At 44.9% G+C, this 19935-nt stretch overlaps 1 protein-coding gene across 2 annotated transcripts in view; it reads left to right on the forward strand.

Annotated features, from left to right (window-relative positions):
* LOC142245126 (putative methyltransferase DDB_G0268948) overlaps nt 1-19935 on the forward strand; it is a 179006-nt gene that overhangs the window by 150685 nt on the left and 8386 nt on the right. For both annotated transcript variants that reach the window (XM_075317482.1, XM_075317483.1), the window contains exons 6-7: nt 8335-8472; nt 10085-10203. In XM_075317482.1, the coding sequence (XP_075173597.1) occupies nt 8335-8472; nt 10085-10172 (226 nt within the window). In that variant the 3' untranslated portion in view covers nt 10173-10203. The remainder of the gene's footprint in view (nt 1-8334; nt 8473-10084; nt 10204-19935) is intronic.

The following is a 19935-nucleotide window of genomic DNA, read 5'->3' on the forward strand; positions in this document are numbered from 1 at the left end:
TCCCTGGATTTTCCATTGCCAGTGAAGGTAACACCAAGCAGTGGGGGTTAGCAGCCAGTAGCTGCTTGGATTACCCTTAGCTAGCAATACAAAAAATGCAGCGGGAGCCCATATATATTTTTTTTAATTATTTATTTAAATAACTAAAAATAAAATGGGCTTCCCTGTATTTTGATTGCTGGTAAATAGGAAATTAGGGATGCACAGCACAAAATCAACACGGTTGAGTGCAGCCTATGTGTAAAACAATGATGCAAGCAAAAAGGAGAAAACAGTACACATAATAGAGGCGCACATCAGGATCATGCAATATTCAAATATAATAAATTTTTATTGGGTCAAAAAGAAAAGACAAGGACATCATAAAAACCTTTAAAATACACATATGACATATGACCTCACTGATACTCCAATTGAATTAAGTTGCTTTCCATGTGGATAAACAGATAGTAGTTCAATCAACAATATATAACATGCAAAACACCTTCTTGATCAAAAGATGAGGACAAATACCTAGTGAGACAATTAATACTAAGGTAGTATATAACGTGAAAAAGAGCCCTCAAATTGGTAGTTACACAGTTATACCATGACTGAGGACTGTGTCCATATTAATAGTATGCACATCCGGCCCCTCCAATGCTACCCTAGTACTATAGCTATAGCAATATGGATTATATATAACAGTGTGAGACACAATGATCAGTCAAAGAGTGGCCAAATACTAGGTAAGTTGGATATAATTGCATGAAAGGAGAACGCATAGTATCAGGTAAAATACGTGGAACAACAAGTCCCAGCCAGGGAATTTCACTAAGCTCATGCAGCCAGGGACCGCAGATCACACTAGTAGTTTCTGTGATCTATGGCCAAAGTGCCAGAGATGCCTGGGCTGGCAAGATTGTGAATACAAGGAGAGTGCACAGCTCTCCACCCATACAAAGTGCAAGGAGAATCACAAAGACATATCCATTAAGCATACAAGCAGTATGGGCGCAAAATAAGCGCATTTACCAGCCGGGCCCGGCGCAGTCAAAGAAGGTATGCATGAATCATACAAAGGAGTAAAAGTGGGGTCAGGAAACGGCCCAACGCGTTACGCTGACTAGCAGCTTCGTCAGGGGAGGTGTAAGACAAAGGACCCACCACACACATATATATATATATACACAGATAATGATTAGGTGATTACCTGGACATCACAGTGCTGTAAAAATAAATCTTTAAAAAAATGACGTAGCGCTCCGCGGTATTTTTGATTCTCAGCGCAGATAAAGCAGACAGCTATGGGTTGCCACCCCCATCTGCCTGCTGTTACCTTGGTTGGCAATCAAAATACAGGGAAGCCCATTAATTTTTTCTATTTAAAAAATAGTTAAAAAAAAAAATGACGTTGGGTCCCCCCATTTTTGATAGCCAGCTAGGGTAAAGCAGACGGCTGTAGCCTGAAAACCACAGCTGGCAGCTTTACCGTGGTTGGGGATCCAATGTGGAGGTCCCCTCAGGCTCTTTTTTTATAATTATTTTATAAATATTAATAATTACACAATAAAAGTAGGGTCCCCCCAAATTGGATCACCAGCCAAGGTAAAGCAGACAGCTGTGGTCTGGTATTCTCAGGGTGGGAAGGTCCATAGTTATTGGGCCTTCACAGCCTAAAAATAGCAAGCCGCAGGCACCCCAGACGTGGTGCATACACTAGATGCGCCAATCCTGGCGCTTCACCCCAGCTCATCCCGTGCCCTGGTGCAGTGGCAAACGGGGTAATAAATCGGGTTGATACTAGCTGTAAAGTCACCTGAGATCAAGCCCAGCAGTTTGTGATGTCATGGCGTCTATTAGATACCCAACATCATAAACTGTCAGTACTAACAAAAAAAAAAATCGACAAAAGAAATTTATTTGAAAAAACAGTCCCAAAACATTTCCTCTTTCACCAATTTATTGTAAGAAAAAAAATAAAGGGGTCCCACGACGACTCTGGACCGTCTAGAATATGGGGGGAGACACTCAGGGAACGTATCCCCCATTTTCTAGGAGTGCGGACCCTTCATGTGAGGAGTGTGGGTGCAATGAATCTGCACTCACTCTTCTCGGGTCCACAGCAGCAGAGTCCATGTCGTAATGGTTGCTACCAAAGCTGCAATGCCCTGCTCATGAGGTAAGGGCATGCCTAATCAGGAGAACTACTGTAGAGGAAGCTCTGCTCACTGGTATATAGGTGCTCAGAGGTAATAATAGATAAAATTAGTGAGTAACCTCGGCACTCTAAATCTCCCAGACTAAGTCAGTAAGTCACAACGGATAGTAATGCAGAATCACTCTTTATTGGTCCGTATTAAGAAAAAAAAAATGTTTCATAAGCATATATGTTTTTGTCCAAAACAAGTTACAAATGACGTTTCGGCCTGAGCCTTCGTCAGTTTGGACTTATCTGCATGTAATCATGAAAAATGACAATAATCAGTATCACATAAGAGTGAGAGAACAATAACATAAACTCGAACAATGTAGAGGTACAATTGGGATGCAGCAAAAAAATTGCAACACAGCAAGAAATGAAACACATGATACAAATGTCATAATACAGTACAAGGACAATATGGTAATGACAAATATGGGGTCAGAGTAGGCTTAGATAGCTCTGGTACGAAAGAGATGTCAATCATAAAGTAACATGTGCAGTAGGTGTAGAGCTACAGTATGCATGGCAGAGCTAATGGGTAGACCGACCATAGAAAAAGAACGGAGAAAAAGTGGAGAAAAAGTGGAGAAAAAAATGGAGAAAAAGTGGAGAAAAAGTGGAGAAAAAGTGGAGAAAAAGTGGAGAAAAAGTGGAGAAAAAAATGGATAAAAAGTGGAGAAAAAGTGGAGAAAAAATGGAGAAAAAAATGGAGAAAAAGTGGAGAAAAAAATGGAGAAAAAGTGGAGAAAAAAATGGATAAAAAGTGGAGAAAAAGTGGAGAAAAAATTGAGAAAAAAATTGAGAAAAAGTGGAGAAAAAGTGGAGAAAAAGTGGAGAAAAAAGTGGAGAAAAAGTGGAGAAAAAGTGGAGAAAAAGTGGAGAAAAAAATGGAGAAAAAGTGGAGAAAAAGTGGAGAAAAAGTGGAGAAAAAGTGGAGAAAAAATGGAGAAAAAGTGGAGAAAAAAATGGAGAAAAAGTGGAGAGAAAAAGTGGAGAAAAAGTGGAGAAAAAGTGGAGAAAAAGTGGAGAAAAAAATGGATAAAAAGTGGAGAAAAAGTGGAGAAAAAATGGAGAAAAAAATGGAGAAAAAGTGGAGAAAAAGTGGAGAAAAAGTGGAGAAAAAAGTGGATAAAAAGTGGATAAAAAGTGGAGAAAAAATGGAGAAAAAAATGGAGAAAAAGTGGAGAAAAAGTGGAGAAAAAGTGGAGAAAAAAGTGGAGGAAAAGTGGAGAAAAAAGTGGAGAAAAAAGTGGAGAAAAAATGGAGAAAAAAATGGAGAAAAAGTGGAGAAAAAGTGGAGAAAAAAGTGGAGAAAAAAGTGGAGAAAAAAGTGGAGAAAAAGTGGAGAAAAAGTGGAGAAAAAAGTGGAGAAAAAAGTGGAGAAAAAAGTGGAGAAAAAGTGGAGAAAAAGTGGAGAAAAAAGTGGAGAAAAAGTGGAGAAAAAGTGGAGAAAAAGTGGAGAAAAAAGTGGAGAAAAAGTGGAGAAAAAGTGGAGAAAAAGTGGAGAAAAAAATGGAGAAAAAGTGGAGCACCCTTTGGTGCCTTTCATGTGGCACTAAGGGGTGCTTAGCTTTGTATTTAGCCAAAAAAATGAAAAAAAAAATGACGTAGGGTTCCCCCTAGTTTTGTAGCCAGCTAGGGTAAAGCAGACGGCTGCAGCCTGCAGACCACAGCTGGCAACCTCACCTTGGCTGGTAATCCAAAACTGAGGGCACCCCACGCTGTTATTTTAAATTAAATAAATAATTTAAAAAAAAAAACACGTAGGGGTCCCCCAGAATTGGATCACCAGCCAAGGTAAAGCAGACAGCTGGGGCCTGATATTCTCAGACTAGGAAGGTCCATGGTTATTGGACTCTCCCCAGCCTAAAAATAGCAGGCCGCAGCCGCCCCAGAAGTGGCGCATCCATTAGATGTGCCAATCCTGGTGCTTCGCCCCAGCTCATCCCGCGCCCTGGTGCGGTGGCAAACGGGGTAATATATGGGGTTAATACCAGATGTGTAATGTCACCTGGCATCAAGCCCTGGGGTTGGTGAGGTCAGGCGTCTATCAGATACCCGACATCACCAACCCAGTCAGTAATAAAAAAAAATAGACGACAAACACATTTTTATTTGTAAAAACACTCCCCAAAACATTCCCTCTTTAACCAATTTATTAGAATGAAAAACAAATCCAGGTCTGCTGTAATCCAAGGGGTTGCCATGATGATCCATACTGTCCCAGTCAATGAAGAGCAGGATGTTCCCCATTGGCTGGGAGAGCAATGCAGTGACCTGAGCTAACATCAATGGGTCAGCCCAGGTCACTGCAGGGGATGACAAGTGCTGCTGTCAGCGAGGTACATTACCTGCGCTGATCTCCAGCACACTGACAGCCCCTGTCACTGAGTTCAATGACCGGCGCCTTCACACCAAGTATCGCGAGAGGTCCGTGACGTCACCGCTAGTCAGTCTCGGGTCGGAAGCGAGAGGTGATGTGACAAGCGGCGGCCATGGAGGACAGTGACAGCGCTGAGGTCGGGATGGCGGGACTTCATCACCGCAGGTAAGCTGAGCGGGACCATGTGTGTGTGTGTGTGTGTGTGTGTGTGTGTGTGTATGTATGTATGTGTACATGCCGCGGGCAGGAGGGGGCGGAGTGAGCTGAGCGGGGAAGTGTGGGCTTCCTGCATGTAACTAAGATAAACATCGGGTTACTAACCAAAGCGCTTTGCTTGGATACCCGATGTTTATCTTGGTTACCAGCTTCTGGCAGGCTGCCAGCGATGGCTCCTGCACACTGTAGCTGTAAAAAGCCCTGCTTTTTGCTGCTAGAACCGTTCTCGAACGTATCTAGAACTATCGAGCTTTTGCAAAAAGCTCGAGTTCTAGTTCGATCTCGAACAGCCCCCAAAATCACTCGAGCCTAGAACTGGAGAACCACGAACCGCGAACCGCGCTCAACTCTATCAAGGACTGGCCAAGACCCACCACAATCAAGGACGTATGGCAATTTCTCAGACTGGTAAGCTATTACAGGAGGCGCCCCTCCTTGATCTCTTAGTGTGCCAGACCAAGAAGACCAAGAATCAGAGTCCTCCGTTCGAGTGGAATAGCTAACAAGTGGAGTCCTACATCCAGTTGAAAATAACTCTTACGGGAGTGGAAGTCCTAGCCTACCCTGACTAAGGCGAACCGTTTATACTCTACACAGACATCAGCAATATGGGAGGGAGCGGTACTGTCTCAGGTACAGGGAGGCAGAGAAAAAGTGATCGCCTACGCCAGCAGGAAGCTTCGTCCCACTGAAAGAAATCCCGAGAATTACAGTTCCTTTAAGCTGGAGTTTCTCGCCATAGTCTGGGTTGTCTCCGAGCGATTCAAGCATTATCTGGCTTCAGCGAACTTCTCAATCTTTACCAACAAGAATCCATTGACTCACCTGGGGACCGCAAAGCTAGATGCGCTGGAACAGCGATGGATGGCCTGGCTGTCCAACTATGAATTTACGATCAAATACAGGGCAGACCAGAAGAATGCTAATGCAGACGCGCTGTCCAGGATGCCCCACTTGCCTGAAGCAGGAGAAGACTAGGATAAGCTGGAGGAAAGAGAGCTGCCAGCCTTCCACCAGCAAGGTGTATCCCAGCGCTTGCATCAAGTGAAAGAAAAGCTCTCCACCGTACAAGAGGTCTTCTTCAACCCGTTGTCCCACCAAAAATAGGAGGAAAGGCAAGACAGTGACCCCGCCGTCTGCTTAGTCAAAGAGCTGCTGACACAAGCTGACTCACACCCTGGTCAAGATTCTCCACAGCCAGCACAACAACTGTGGAAAGAGAAGGGTAAAAAATTGTTCATTTACAAGGCTAAGCTGTGTAGAAGAAACGTCAATTTGTGAACCGACGAACTGGCCTGGCAAATAGTGGTCCCACGGAGGGATGCCCCTATGGTCCTAGAAGCATATCACGATGGAGCAGGACACTTCGGGTGGAAGAAGCTGGAGGTCTTGCTTCATGCCTGATTCTACTGGGTTGGCATGAGAAAGGCGATCGAGAAAGGGTGCCGAGAGTGTGGCCCATGCCACCTAAGGCGGAAAGATCATGAAAGCCAGAAGGCTCCCCTGCAGCCAATCATCATGAAGCAGCTGCTTGAACTAGTAGGCTTGGACTATGTGAAGCTAGCCCCAAGCTGGTCAGGCTATGTCTACGCCCTCACCATTGTTGACCATTACTCCCAGTTCCTGGTAGTGGTTCCAGTGAAGGATCAAATGGCCAAGACAGCAGCCAAGGCATTCCAAGAATACTTTTGTCGACCCCATGATTACCCTGAAAGAGTGCTCACTGACCAGGGCCTAGCCTTTGAAGCAGAAGTGTTCCAAGAGTTTTGTCACCTGTACGGCTGCAAGAAAATAAGGACAACGCCGTACCTTCCTCAAACCAATGGGTTATGTGAGAAGATGAACCAGGTGGTCATAGACCTGTTAAAAACTTTGCCCCTTGAAGAGAGAAACCTGTGGCCAGAGAAGTTGCCGGATCTTGTGGACTTGTATAACCATATCCCAGTGAACTACACCAACTGTACCCCGGCCTACTTGATGCAGGCAAGACCTCGCAAGTTATCCGTAGACTTAGACATTGGAGTCTTAGCACCTGAGGCAGTCCAACCCAATATGGATTGGGATACTGAGCGGCAGCAACAGTACCGCAAGGTCCAAGAGTGTGTGGAGAAGAGTCTTTCCCAGGAACGGATGAGAAAGGAGAAAAATTATAACCTGACGGTCCCAGCAACTCACTTAAGCACTGGTTGAACAGGTCCTCAAAAGGAAGCGGAGGATACACAAACTGGACGACCAATGGGAGGCCGAGCCATACACCGTTATGCCCTCAAACTTCGACAACCACAAAGTGTGGCTCATCAGTAAAGATGGAGGAAAGACTTCAAAAGTGGCTTCAAGGGATCACCTGAAGGCATGCCCTAACCAATTGAAGACCAGGGAGGAAGATGAAGAAGTTCCCCAGCTCACCGAAAAAGTGATAGAGACAGTTAAACCATCCTTGGAGATTTTCCCAAGAAATGGACACAGGAGAAGCAAGCAATTATAGTACCGATAGTTCTGACCTTTCCTCAAGTTGTCTTACCTGAAGCGGCAGAGACTCAAGACCAACCTGAAGACCAATCAGCTACAGAAACAGATGTCATACCAGCAGAGGAACTAGAGAACCTACCCCCTGCTAGCGGCAAATATGTCTGCCCGTGGTGAGTCTGAGTCGTAGGAGACTGCCCGCCCTACCAGTAAGACCTAGGCCTACTTGCCACATACACATAGAAAACCAGAACAGGCCAGTAAACACACCAGACAGTGAAGGGTTACCACCAGTCCTACATAGGTCACAACATAGTATAGATCCCTGTCCGTTATCAAGAGTAAAAGCAGTGTAAATAGAAATGTAAAGAAGTTAAATTATGTAAATAGTTACCTGTTTAGAAATAAGAATAATTTAGCTTTTTTTCATGGAAAACAATTGTGTATGATAGGGAAAATGTTGAAAAGACTGATAGGATGTGAACGGTGAACATCACAACTTCTTGTAAATAGTTGGCACCCGGTTACAGTGCCCCCTAGCAGAATTCATGGACCACAGGAGTTAAAACCCGTCTGGCTGGCCAAAGCAGCGTGGTCAGGAACGCTCTGTTGTCCGCCCAGAGCCTACATTGAGGGTTTGTGGTGGCGGGTTCCCCTCATCAGTATAGTTATTTACACATATTCACATTTTACACATTTTACACAAATTCACATTTTTTTTTATATTTTTTTAAGCGGTTCATCATGCAGTCAAAGTGATAAGACCAAATTATTCTTCGTATTATTAGCTACTTTTATACACTAAAACCATAGTTTACAAAATCTTATTTGTTTTTGCATCTTTATATTCTGAGACCTGGAACTTTTTTAATATTTTCCTAATGAGCCATATTAAGGCTTGTTTTTGAAGGATGGTTTGGTGTTTTCATTTCTTCCTTTTTTTCAGTTATGACTTTTTGATTGCTTGTTATGATTTTTGTGTGCTTCAATATGATGAACAAATGCCATATTTTGTCTTTTAGAATATTTTATTTTTATGTACTTTGCCAGATAAAATATATCATAAGCAACTCTTCTCTTACAGCATCACCGATATATTGCTGAAATCTCCAGTGTTTCTTCCAGACGTAATTGGATTCCTCGAGATATTTTATATGTATCAGGATTTCAAAGAAAAAGATGCAAAAAAAGCAGAACAATTTCTAAAGCAAACTGAAGAAAGGTGAAATATAAATGCATGCTTTATTACATCTTCTTGGCCTCTTATACTGCATAGATATAGCTAGGTTTATTTGCAAAATGTACAAACCTTCTGCTCTTTGCAATAAGCTAATAAAACAAGAACAATTTAGTAGCTCAAAAGAACAAAAGCAACAAGAGGCTTCTCCAAATTCACCACAAAATCCTAATTTTTAGTTACTATCGCAGTCTTATTTATTGAACCACATAATGGCCAGTATATTTAGTAGTTAGTACAGCACTAATAAGAATGACCATATTTAACAATCTTCCAATTTAGCAGATTCACTCAATTGGTGTATATGTATAGAATGTATAAATGTATAGAATTACTTACATATTACTTACATGTTTCAATAGAATTTGAATGTGTCTTATTATATTTTGAAGACGTCTCTCTAGACCCCAGAACATAAAAAAATAAGATTTTAAAATTAAAACAAATTATACTCCCTTCTCCCTGTCCTCACAATATTTGTATATCTCATTGTCCTCATTGTTTTGGTCTCCTACTTTATCTTCACAGGACTTCACTCTTCATCTTCAAAGCCCCAGACCGGTCTTTACCACTACTGGTATCGACTAGGTCTCACAGTGTCATGATGTCTTGGTGTGAAGCATGATATTACATCCTGTAAGTTTTAGTCATCGACTAAGCTTCATACAATGTCATGATCTGCTTTGGCCTACAATGCCATGACACTTTGCAGTTTAGTCAGTGTCAAAGATAGGCTGTGAAAATGAAGATCAAAACCACATGAAGAGATGGAAAGACCAAAACTGTGATTTATGGATTTGGAACTGTGAGAAGATGAGTTCTCATTATGGGAACCAAATTACAAAAACTTAGGATCTGCTGAATCTAATTTTTCTGTGAAATTTGAGCCAAATTTGATTTCTGATAGATACATTTGCCTATTTAATAGATAAACTTTTGGCTGTTATGACCAAGCCCCAGCTTCTGGCAGTGTTCCTGAAAAATCTTAGCTCATTTCTAATGGATAACAGCTTTTAGTTTACTAATATTCTTGGGTTTGTGTGCTACAGCTGCCTTTTTGAAATCCCACCACTGATTTTCTTTGGGGTTCAAGTCAGTCGACTCCAGAATCTTGAAAGATCTCTTCTGAATCAAACAATAATGAACCTGGTTTTCTGATTGAAAATATTGTCATGTTTCAAATATCAATATAAATTTCAGCTCTTTCATAGAAGGAATTTTTTTCCCCACAATTTCCTGATACTATATTAAATTATTAAATCCATATTGTCCTCCATACATTTTAAGTTTCCAATGTCAGAAGAAAAGCAAAGGAGTCCCAGATAACCATGAGCCAAAGCCAATCTTTACAGCATAATTATTTTGGCACTAAGTTAATGTAATATGGAAAATTTGGGATATAAGAAGTGGGGGGAAGGGGATTTTGCTATTTGTGCGGGGTACCACTCCACCCCCTCCTCCATACAGGAAAATCATTGTACATTATGTGCTGAAAAATGCATGAAGAAATATAATTTAAGACTTGCAGTATGTCATAGTTTAGTTTATAGAAGGCATTTGCCACATTTTTATTGCTAAATAACACTTCTTGTTACAGACTGCGAGAGATACTTGGAGAAGAGGCTGATTCTGCTTGCATGAACATGTATATGAAACACTACTGTGTCCTTGCTTACAAACAATAAAGTGGAGACCTGCTGGACCCAACTATTCAAAGTAGAGTTTTCTTTTTTTATTATTATTATACTGCACAAAGTTAATGGGAAAATAATACAATTTACTGTCATTACAGCACATAAAGTGTTCATGCAACCTTGTAAGTCCAGAATTTACTAGACACAGGTGTATTCGTTAACTTATAGTACCCACCCCAGTCTGTTATAGAACTTTTAGCACTGTGTAGAGCGGCGCAGGGCGGTAGTCATGGTCAAGGGATTGACTTCGGACACCCTGGCACATAACATGACAATCGTGGTCCTGGCTTGGTGCATAGACTTGTGGAAAAAGGCCGTACCTCTTAGGAGGCCACAGGTTATCATTGTATGCGTCAGGCCAGGACTAGATAGAGGTTCAGACTGAGACGGAGACCACCAGTTCACTTTAAGCAACAATTCTTTACTTAACAGTTTCCACATGTCTTCAGTTACAACTTCACATGTGAGATAGTTGGCACCTAGCTTAAAAGCAGTCCTAGCTCTACAGCACGTAATCAAGGAAAGTTCTAGTTCCCACTGGTTTGTTCCCATTCTTTCTAGTCCTGTGAGTCCCGGCCCAACCCAGTGCAGTGTGTGACCAATGCTATCCCGTCTATGCGGCTCCAAGTCTCTTCTCCTCTTTCATGCCCCGGGATTTGATCCATCGACCCTGTGCTGCATGATCGGTTTCCTTATCTGCTCATTCTTTTTCAGTCACTAGATGTTTTCATTTATTAATTTAGTCTGCTCTATCATATTGTGGGTGGAACTATTTTTACCTTCACCTTGCTATTCTTCAGTGCTGGTTATTGTCCTAAGTGGATCCCGCTTGGAGTTCTAGCCGCGCGGCCAAGTGTTTATGCCTGCTAGGTAGAGAGCAGATAGGTTTAACCTCTTTGCTCTCACATCTATTTCTAGTACTCCTTTCTCCTGCCAAAAGTTAGTTAGTAGAAGGCTATACTTTCTTGCAGTAAGTACTTCTCTTTTGACACTGGGTATTCATGTTTTATGTTTTGTCATCTTTGGTTCTTTTATATCTCTGGACGTCTTTCCTATTCTGTGTTTTAGTACTCTGCATCTCCCTCTGGTTCCTTAGCAGGTATAAGGAATGCTCCATGGCCTATTAGGCAGCCATGTCCGAGTTGTTCCAAATAAAAAGGTAAATCTCAGTACTCTCTTCAAAGTAAAAAGTCCAAATTTATTGCATATCTCTTAAAACACGTCCCTGGATAGGGGACCACAGTCACAGGAGAAGAGGAAAGTGCAGGAGGGCAGACAGACGACGTTCGTTTCACGCCGATTGTGCACTTCCACGGGTCTGTATAAGATATGACAATCTGGAGTCAATTTTAAATCAATCCCTTTCTGATACGTCATACCTAGCATCACATGTGTAGAATTAATCAATACAAAGTATTTAGTGCGGACATTAATAAACAAAGATATTGTTAATAAACAAAGATATTGTTGATTGATGTAAAGAAAGGCAATAATACATTGTTCTTAAAAAAAAAAAAAAATTCTCATTAACACCTAAATGACCCTATGCGTTAGTATTAATAATCCATATTGTCTCTCTTAGTAACAGTTGTTTGTGTCTATCACCTCCCTCTCTCCAGGGGTTTAACCCTAGTATCAGCTACATGAATCTCTCTGATGTGTTTAATCAGTTTGGGAGACCCTTTACCTGTAATCACGGAGTGACAATGTTCTCTGAATCTTGTCTAAAGATGGTGTCACACACAGCGACAATGACATGCTCCACAGCGACCATTTTCTGTGACGTTGCAGCGACGTCCCGTCGCTGTCGCTGTGTGTGACATCCAGCAACGACCTGGCCCCTGCTGTGAGGTCGCCGGTCGTTGCTGAATGTCCAGCTTCATTTTTTGGTCGTCACTCTCCCGCTGTGACACACACATCGCTATGTGTGACAGCGAGAGAGCGACGAAATGAAGCGATCAGGAGCCGGCACTGGCAGCTGCGGTAAGCTGTAACCAGCGTAAACATCGGGTAACCAAGGGAAGACCTTTCCCTGGTTACCCGATATTTACCTTCGTTACTAGCCTCCGCTCTTGCTGCCAGTGCCGGCTCCTGCTCTGTGCACATGTGGCTGCAGTACGCATCGGGTAATTAACCCGATGTATACTGTAGCAAGGAGAGCAAGGAGCCAGCGCTAAGCAGTGCGCGCGGCTCCCTGCTCTCTGCACATGTAGCGACGTTATGATCGCTGCTTCTGCTGTGTTTGACAGCTAAGCAGCGATCATAACAGCGACTTACAAGGTCGCTGTTACGTCACCGAAAATGGTGACGTAACAGCGACGTCGTTGTCGCTGTCGCTTAGTGTGAACCCAGCTTAAGAACATTGTGAATGCAATACCAAATAAATCGTAACATATGATAAATACTAGGACGGGTGCTACAATCGCATACAAAATAGAAAAAGCAAACAAAAAGAACAAGATACTGTGCAACCAGGGATTGTGCACACCGATGTATTAAATGACAATACTTTATTGTATCCAAAACATAGACTGTAAAAAGCACAACCATCACATCATGTAATAATATATTCAATAGATGGAGAAAGTCTGGCAAAAAAAGGGGGAGGACCAAGGCAATAGTGAAAGGTCAAGATAGAGAATAATTGTGCATACACTGCAAGAGGCACAATTGAAAGAATGCCAGGCAAAGAATGAGGAAATGACATGTGGATATGACGCACCCCAGAGCCTTGGGGTACTCGGTACCGGGCCTTGTTTCACGGGGACGTATCATTGGTGGCCGGTGCCCGGATCGGTGACCCTGGGGGTCGCTTAAAAGAAAGGGGAAAAATGAAAAGGACAATAAATGAGCAGCTTGGATGTTATGGCCCTCCGCAAGTAGGACTAAGCCCCAGGGGAGAATGATGGTGGTTGTAGTATGGTGAAAGTTGGTGATGCAGAGGTGTAGGAAGAATTCAGACAAAACAGAGGCTGTGGTTTAACTTGTTCTTTACTCACTGGTTCTGTGAAGCTGCAACCCGGCTGGTGCTGGTCTCTACCAATCTGGGCCTCAGCTAATCCGGTATTCCCTTGATCCCAGTGCCGATGTGGTGACCTGGTGAGTTTTACTTCCATGCACCCATCTGCAGCTGGTGGGTCCCCGTGGCCTGAAGCGTTTTGGGGTCCCCTCCTGTTGTCACAGTCCTGGCCCATATGGCAAGCAGCTTGAACCTCTCTTGGGTCAGACCTCTGTCCCTGTTCCCAGGTTCCCTCTTTGCTGCTGTGCCCCGGACACTAACATTGGTGAGGAACCTTGATGATCCCCTCACCGGGCAGATGTATCAGTTGAGCTTGAAGCATCTTCCTGAGCTAGGGCTCAGCACCCCGCCAGTGCTCGGCCCCGTGAGTTCTCACATCGTACTCTCCTAAATGACCATACTCCTTTAGCCCAACAAGTCACTTTACACTCTCTGTCTGAGCATTGACTAGATGTCTTACTGACTAAATGTCTTACAAGATGTCCGTCTCCCGTCAACTGCACTCACTAGCCCCACTTCCTCCTGGGTTTCTGACTAGTGGATTGGATAAACAACAGAAAGAAGAAAGGACAGCTCCTCCAGTATGATAAGCAAAATTATTTTCCTTTATTCCAATTGCAACGTTTCAACCTTCCGGTCTTTTTCAAGCATACAAAATAGCAATACAGGCTCCATATAAATAGGCAGATGGTCAAAGCTGTTACCAATCACAATAAAGACTTCCCCCACAAGAGACAGCCTTCAAATGCAAACAGTGGTATACGGACACTCATAGAAAAAACCTAGTGTCTGGATGTAAGATAAAAAAACCCATAAAAAACATCATAAAAAGGTTACAGCCCTAATGAAATACAGATATAAACCTATAATCACATATACATTATTTATATATAGCTTTTAGATCTTTCCATCAATTTGATCTATCACATGTCCGTTACCGCCGATTTAGCGCACCAATGTGCATGTGAGTCAGTGTCTTAATTTGATCGGTGAAAATCTTGCAGATCCTCACATTACGTGTTTATCCTACATAGGTCCTATAGGATATGAACGCGCCTTCCAAGTAATGGCCTGTCCCGGCTCCTCATGACTGCGCAGCTGCCGCAAATCCAGCGGCGATATAAACAAAACAGTTCACTGACTGGAAAAAACTGCGGTGGCGTCGTTACTATAACATAGCCATAAAAGGCTGAATGTATAACCCATGGACCCGATCCACCTTCAGTAAGGGAAACGGATGTGCCGCTATAATAGGCGAAGTCCATATAATGAGTAGAGATGAGCGAACCGGTCCCGGTTCGGCTCGAGGTCGGTTCGCCGAACGGAGGTCCCGTTCGAGTTCGGCTCGTCGAACGTTCGACGAACCGAACTCGAGCCAATAGGAAACAATGGCAGGCAATCACAAACACAGAAAAACACCTAGAAAACACCCTCAAAGGTGTCCAAAAGGTCACAAACAACTCACAACACATGGGAAAGTGACAAGGACATATACTCATGTGAAAACAAAAGAGCTGGACAAGGAAAAAGAGGAGGAGACACAGATATATGAGTATATGCAAGGAAACATCGATTCCATTATTGTGCAACTTGAGCCCTGCTCATTTTAGGCTTCCAATCTTGATAAATTGCCTGAGCTCGCCACGTACGCCTTGGGGATCTTGTCGTGTCCTGCAGCCAGCGTTCTCTCGGAACCTGTCTTCAGTGCTGCTGGGGGTCTGCTGGCAGATAAGCACACATGTCTGTCCACTGACAATGTGGACATGGCTCTCAGAGGACTTTTCTTCCCCTGGGTCAGCCAGGGGACGGGAAAGGCACGCGTATTTTTGAGAGTGCTTCATGCAAAGCATCTTTTTCTTTTTCAAAAGGGGGCTCAACCAATGCCAGTCAAGTGGGGTGTGTGTGGCCCAGTTAGTGGCAACGAGGGAGACTGTGGTTGGAGTCCCCTCGCTGTGTCTCTAAAAGAACCAAGATGAACAAGTCATGGCTCTCAGAGGACTTTTCTTCCCCTGGGTCAGCCAGGGGACGGGAAAGGCACGCGTATTTTTGAGAGTGCTTCATGCAAAGCATCTTTTTCTTTTTCAAAAGGGGGCTCAACCGATGCCAGTCAAGTGGGGTGTGTGTGGCCCAGTTAGTGGCAACAAGGGAGACTGTGGTTGGAGTCCCCTCGCTGTGTTTCTAAAAGAACCAAGATGAACAAGTCATGGCTCTGAGGACTTTTCTTCCCCTGGGTCAGCCAGGGGACGGGAAAGGCACGCGTATTTTTGAGAGTGCTTCATGCAAAGCATCTTTTTCATTTTGAAAAGGGGCATCAACTGATGTCAGTCAAGTGGGGTGTGTGTGGCCCAATTAGTGGCAACGAGGGAGACTGTGGTTGGAGTCCCCTTGCTGTGTTTCTAAAAGAACCAAAATGAACAAATCATGGCTCTCAGATGACTTTTCTTCCCCTGGGTCAGCCAGGGGACGGGAAAGGCACGCGTATTTTTGAGAGTGCTTCATGCAAAGCATCTTTTTCTTTTTCAAAAGGGGGCTCAACCGATGCCAGTCAAGTGGGGTGTGTGTGGCCCAGTTAGTGGCAACGAGGGAGACTGTGGTTGGAGTCCCCTCGCTGTGTTTCTAAAAGAACCAAGATGAACAAGTCATGGCTCTGAGGACTTTTCTTCCCCTGGGTCAGCCAGGGGACGGGAAAGGCACGCGTATTTTTGAGAGTGCTTCATGCAAAGCATCTTTTTCTTTTTCAAAAGGGGGCTCAACCGATGCCAGTCAAGTGGGGTGTGTGTGGCCCAGTTAGCGGCAACGAGGGAGACTGTGGTTGGAGTCCCCTCGCTGTGTTTCTAAAAGAACCAAGATGAACAAGTCATGGCTCTGAGGACTTTTCTTCCCCTGGGTCAGCCAGGGGACGGGAAAGGCACGCGTATTTTTGAGAGTGCTTCATGCAAAGCATCTTTTTCATTTTGAAAAGGGGCATCAACTGATGTCAGTCAAGTGGGGTGTGTGTGGCCCAGTTAGTGGAAACGAGGGAGACTGTGGTTGGAGTCCCCTCGCTGTGTCTCTAAAAGAACCAAGATGAACAAGTCATGGCTCTCAGAGGACTTTTCTTCCCCTGGGTCAGCCAGGGGACGGGAAAGGCACGCGTATTTTTGAGAGTGCTTCATGCAAAGCATCTTTTTCTTTTTCAAAAGGGGGCTCAACCGATGCCAGTCAAGTGGGGTGTGTGTGGCCCAGTTAGTGGCAACGAGGGAGACTGTGGTTGGAGTCCCCTCGCTGTGTTTCTAAAAGAACCAAGATGAACAAGTCATGGCTCTGAGGACTTTTCTTCCCCTGGGTCAGCCAGGGGACGGGAAAGGCACGCGTATTTTTGAGAGTGCTTCATGCAAAGCATCTTTTTCTTTTTCAAAAGGGGGCTCAACCGATGCCAGTCAAGTGGGGTGTGTGTGGCCCAGTTAGTGGAAACGAGGGAGACTGTGGTTGGAGTCCCCTCGCTGTGTTTTACATGCTTTTAGAAAGGCATGACATGGCTTGGAGGTTGACTTTCATCATCTGCAAACTGTTGGCTACCAAAATGCTGCCTTTCCAACAACTGTGGTTATAGACAATGAGGAACATACTGATGAAGATGAGACGCAGATACCCGATTGGGATGACAACTTAAATATTCGGTCAGGGCAAGAAGAGGCTCGGTCTGAGGGGGAGGGGAGTGCAAACACAACAATTGATGATGAAGTTCTAGATCCCACCTACTGTCAACCCACAGTCAGACACTCGAGGAGGTCAACAGAGGCGGTGGAGGAGGATGCAACCGACGTCGAAGTAACCTTGCGCCTTCCTGGACACAGTCGGAGCACTGGTAGCACGTCTACAACTGCATCCTCAGCCACCACTCTGCCTCTGAGCATTATTCGGGGTGGATCAACAGGTCGCATGGCCTCTAAGCCTTGCCTAGCCTGGTCCTTTTTTGACATAAAAAAAGATCGACCAAATTATGTGATCTGTAACATTTGGCATGGTTATCTTACTAGAGGTCAAAACCTCAGCAGTTTGACAACTTCTTCCATGAATCGTCACATGAATAAATATCATATGGCCTGGTGGGAAGCTCACCGTGCTGCAATGCGGCCTAGTGGAGCCAACCATCCACCGCCTGCCCCTTCCACTGCATCCGCGCGCTCGTCATCTTCTAGGACTGTGGGGACAGCTGTCACACTTGTTTTTCCACCCACAACTTCCACCACTGTAACTGCAACAGGCAGTTTGCTTGGTAGGTCGTCAGTTGGTTTGGAAGGGGAAACAAGTGATTGTGTACAGCTCTCTCAAACATCGATAGCACCAACGTTGGATGAAGGCAACATCATGTCTCCGCCTGCACTTTCCTCACAAACCTGCATTTTTCCAGGGACACCCTACTCAACACCGTCTACACACAGCAGCCAGATCTCTGTCCCTCAGATGTGGTCAAATAAAAGGCCACTTCCTGCGACCCATGACAAAGCTAAGAGGTTGACTCTGTCCCTCTGTAAGCTGTTGGCTACCGAAATGCTGCCTTTCCGCCTAGTGGACACACAGGATTTTAGAGACCTTATGTCTGTCGCTGTGCCCCAGTACCAGATGCCTAGTCGCCACTACTTCTCTAAGAAAGGTGTGCCCGCGCTACACCAGCATGTCACACACAACATCACCGCTTCCTTGAGAAACTCTGTGTGTGAACGGGTGCATTTCACCACCGATACTTGGACCAGTAAGCATGGACAGGGACGTTACATGTCGCTGACTGGCCACTGGGTAACTATGGTGATAGATGGTGAAGGGTCTGCTGCACAAGTCTTGCCGTCCCCACGACTTGTGTGTCAATCCTCTGTCTGTCCAAGTTCCGCCACTGCTTCTGCATCCTCCACCTCATCTGGGTCCTCCACCTCCGCCCCAAGCCTGCCTGGTCAGGCCACCAGCGTTCTCACTGCGCAGAAGGAATCACGCACCCCTCATTACTATGCTGGCAGCAGAGCGCAACGGCATCAGGCGGTCTTTAGCTTCACATGTCTTGGGAATAAGAGTCACACAGCTGAGGAGTTGTGGTCAGCTCTGCGGTCCGAGTTTAATAAATGGTTGTCTCCACTCAACCTGCAGCCTGGTAAGGCCGTGTGCGACAATGCTGCAAACCTGGGTGCGGCCCTTCGCCTGGGCAAGGTGACACACGTACCTTGTATGGCTCACGTGTTGAACCTTGTCGTCCAGCCATTTTTAACACACTATCCCGGCCTAGATGGCCTTCTGAACAGGGCACGAAAACTGTCTGCTCACTTCCGCCGTTCAAGCGCCGCAGCTGAGCGACTTGCATCGCTCCAGAAGTCTTTCGGCCTGCCGGTTCATCGCCTGAAATGCGATGTGGCGACACGCTGGAATTCAACTCTCCACATGTTACAGCGACTGTGGCAGCACCGCAGAGCCCTGGTGCAATACGTCATGACGTATAGCCTGGGCCAACGAGATGCAGAGGTGGGGCAGATCACCCTGATGGAGTGGTCTCAGATCAAGGACCTAGGCACCCTTCTGCACAGTTTCGACATGGCGACGAATATGTTTAGCGCTGACAATGGCATTATCAGCATGATGATTCCAGTCATTTACATGCTGGAGCACACGCTAAACACTATTCGGAGTCAGGGGGTGGGACAACAGGAAGGGGAGGAACTACGGGAGGATTCATATGCGCAAGACACAACAACATCACCAAGGTCCAGACGTTCATCATCACCAACGCGGCAGGCATGGGACCATGGGGGACAGGGATCAACAAGGGCGCATGGTAGCAGGCGAAATGTTGAGCAAGGTGCAGGAGAACATGAAGAAATGGAGGACGAACTGTCCATGGACATGGAAGACTCAGCGGATGAGGGAGACCTTGGTCAAATTTCAGTTGAAAGAGGTTGGGGGGAGATGTCAGAGGAAGAAAGAACGGTTAGCACCTCTATGCCACAAACACAGCGTGGACATGGTCCGCATGGCTGCGCAAGACACATGAGTGCCTTCTTGTTGCACTACCTCCAACATGACCCTCGTATTGTCAAAATTAGAAGTGATGATGACTACTGGCTTGCCACACTATTAGATCCCCGGTACAAGTCCAAATTTTGTGACATAATTCCAGCCATAGAAAGGGACGCACTTATGCAGGAATATCAGCAGAAGCTGTTACTCGATCTTAGATCCGCTTTTCCACCAAACAACCGTGCAGGTGCAGGGAGGGAATCTCCCAGTTGTAACTTGACAAACATGCGACGGTCTCGTCATCTTCAACAGTCTACACGTACCAGTAGGACCATATCTGGTGCTGGTAACAGCAATTTTATGGAATCTTTTCATAATTTTTTTAGACCCTCCTTTGCAAGGCCACCAGAGACAACAAGTCTGACACATAGTCAACGGCTGGAGAGGATGATACAGGAGTATCTACAAATGAACATCGATGCCATGACTTTGCAAATAGAGCCTTGCTCATTTTGGGCTTCAAATCTAGAAAAATGGCCAGAGCTATCCAGTTACGCCTTGGAGATTTTGTCGTGTACAGCTGCCAGCGTTGTCTCTGAACGTGTCTTCAGTGCTGCTGGGTGTGTGCTGACAGATAAGCGCACGCGTCTGTCCAGTGACAATGTGGACAGACTGACGTTCATCAAAATGAACAAGTCATGGATCCAGAAGGAATTTACAACCCCTGTGTCATCCTGGGGAGAGTAAATGCTT

This window comes from Anomaloglossus baeobatrachus, chromosome 7 (genome assembly GCF_048569485.1).
Source record: "Anomaloglossus baeobatrachus isolate aAnoBae1 chromosome 7, aAnoBae1.hap1, whole genome shotgun sequence".
Lineage (NCBI taxonomy): Eukaryota > Metazoa > Chordata > Amphibia > Anura > Aromobatidae > Anomaloglossus > Anomaloglossus baeobatrachus.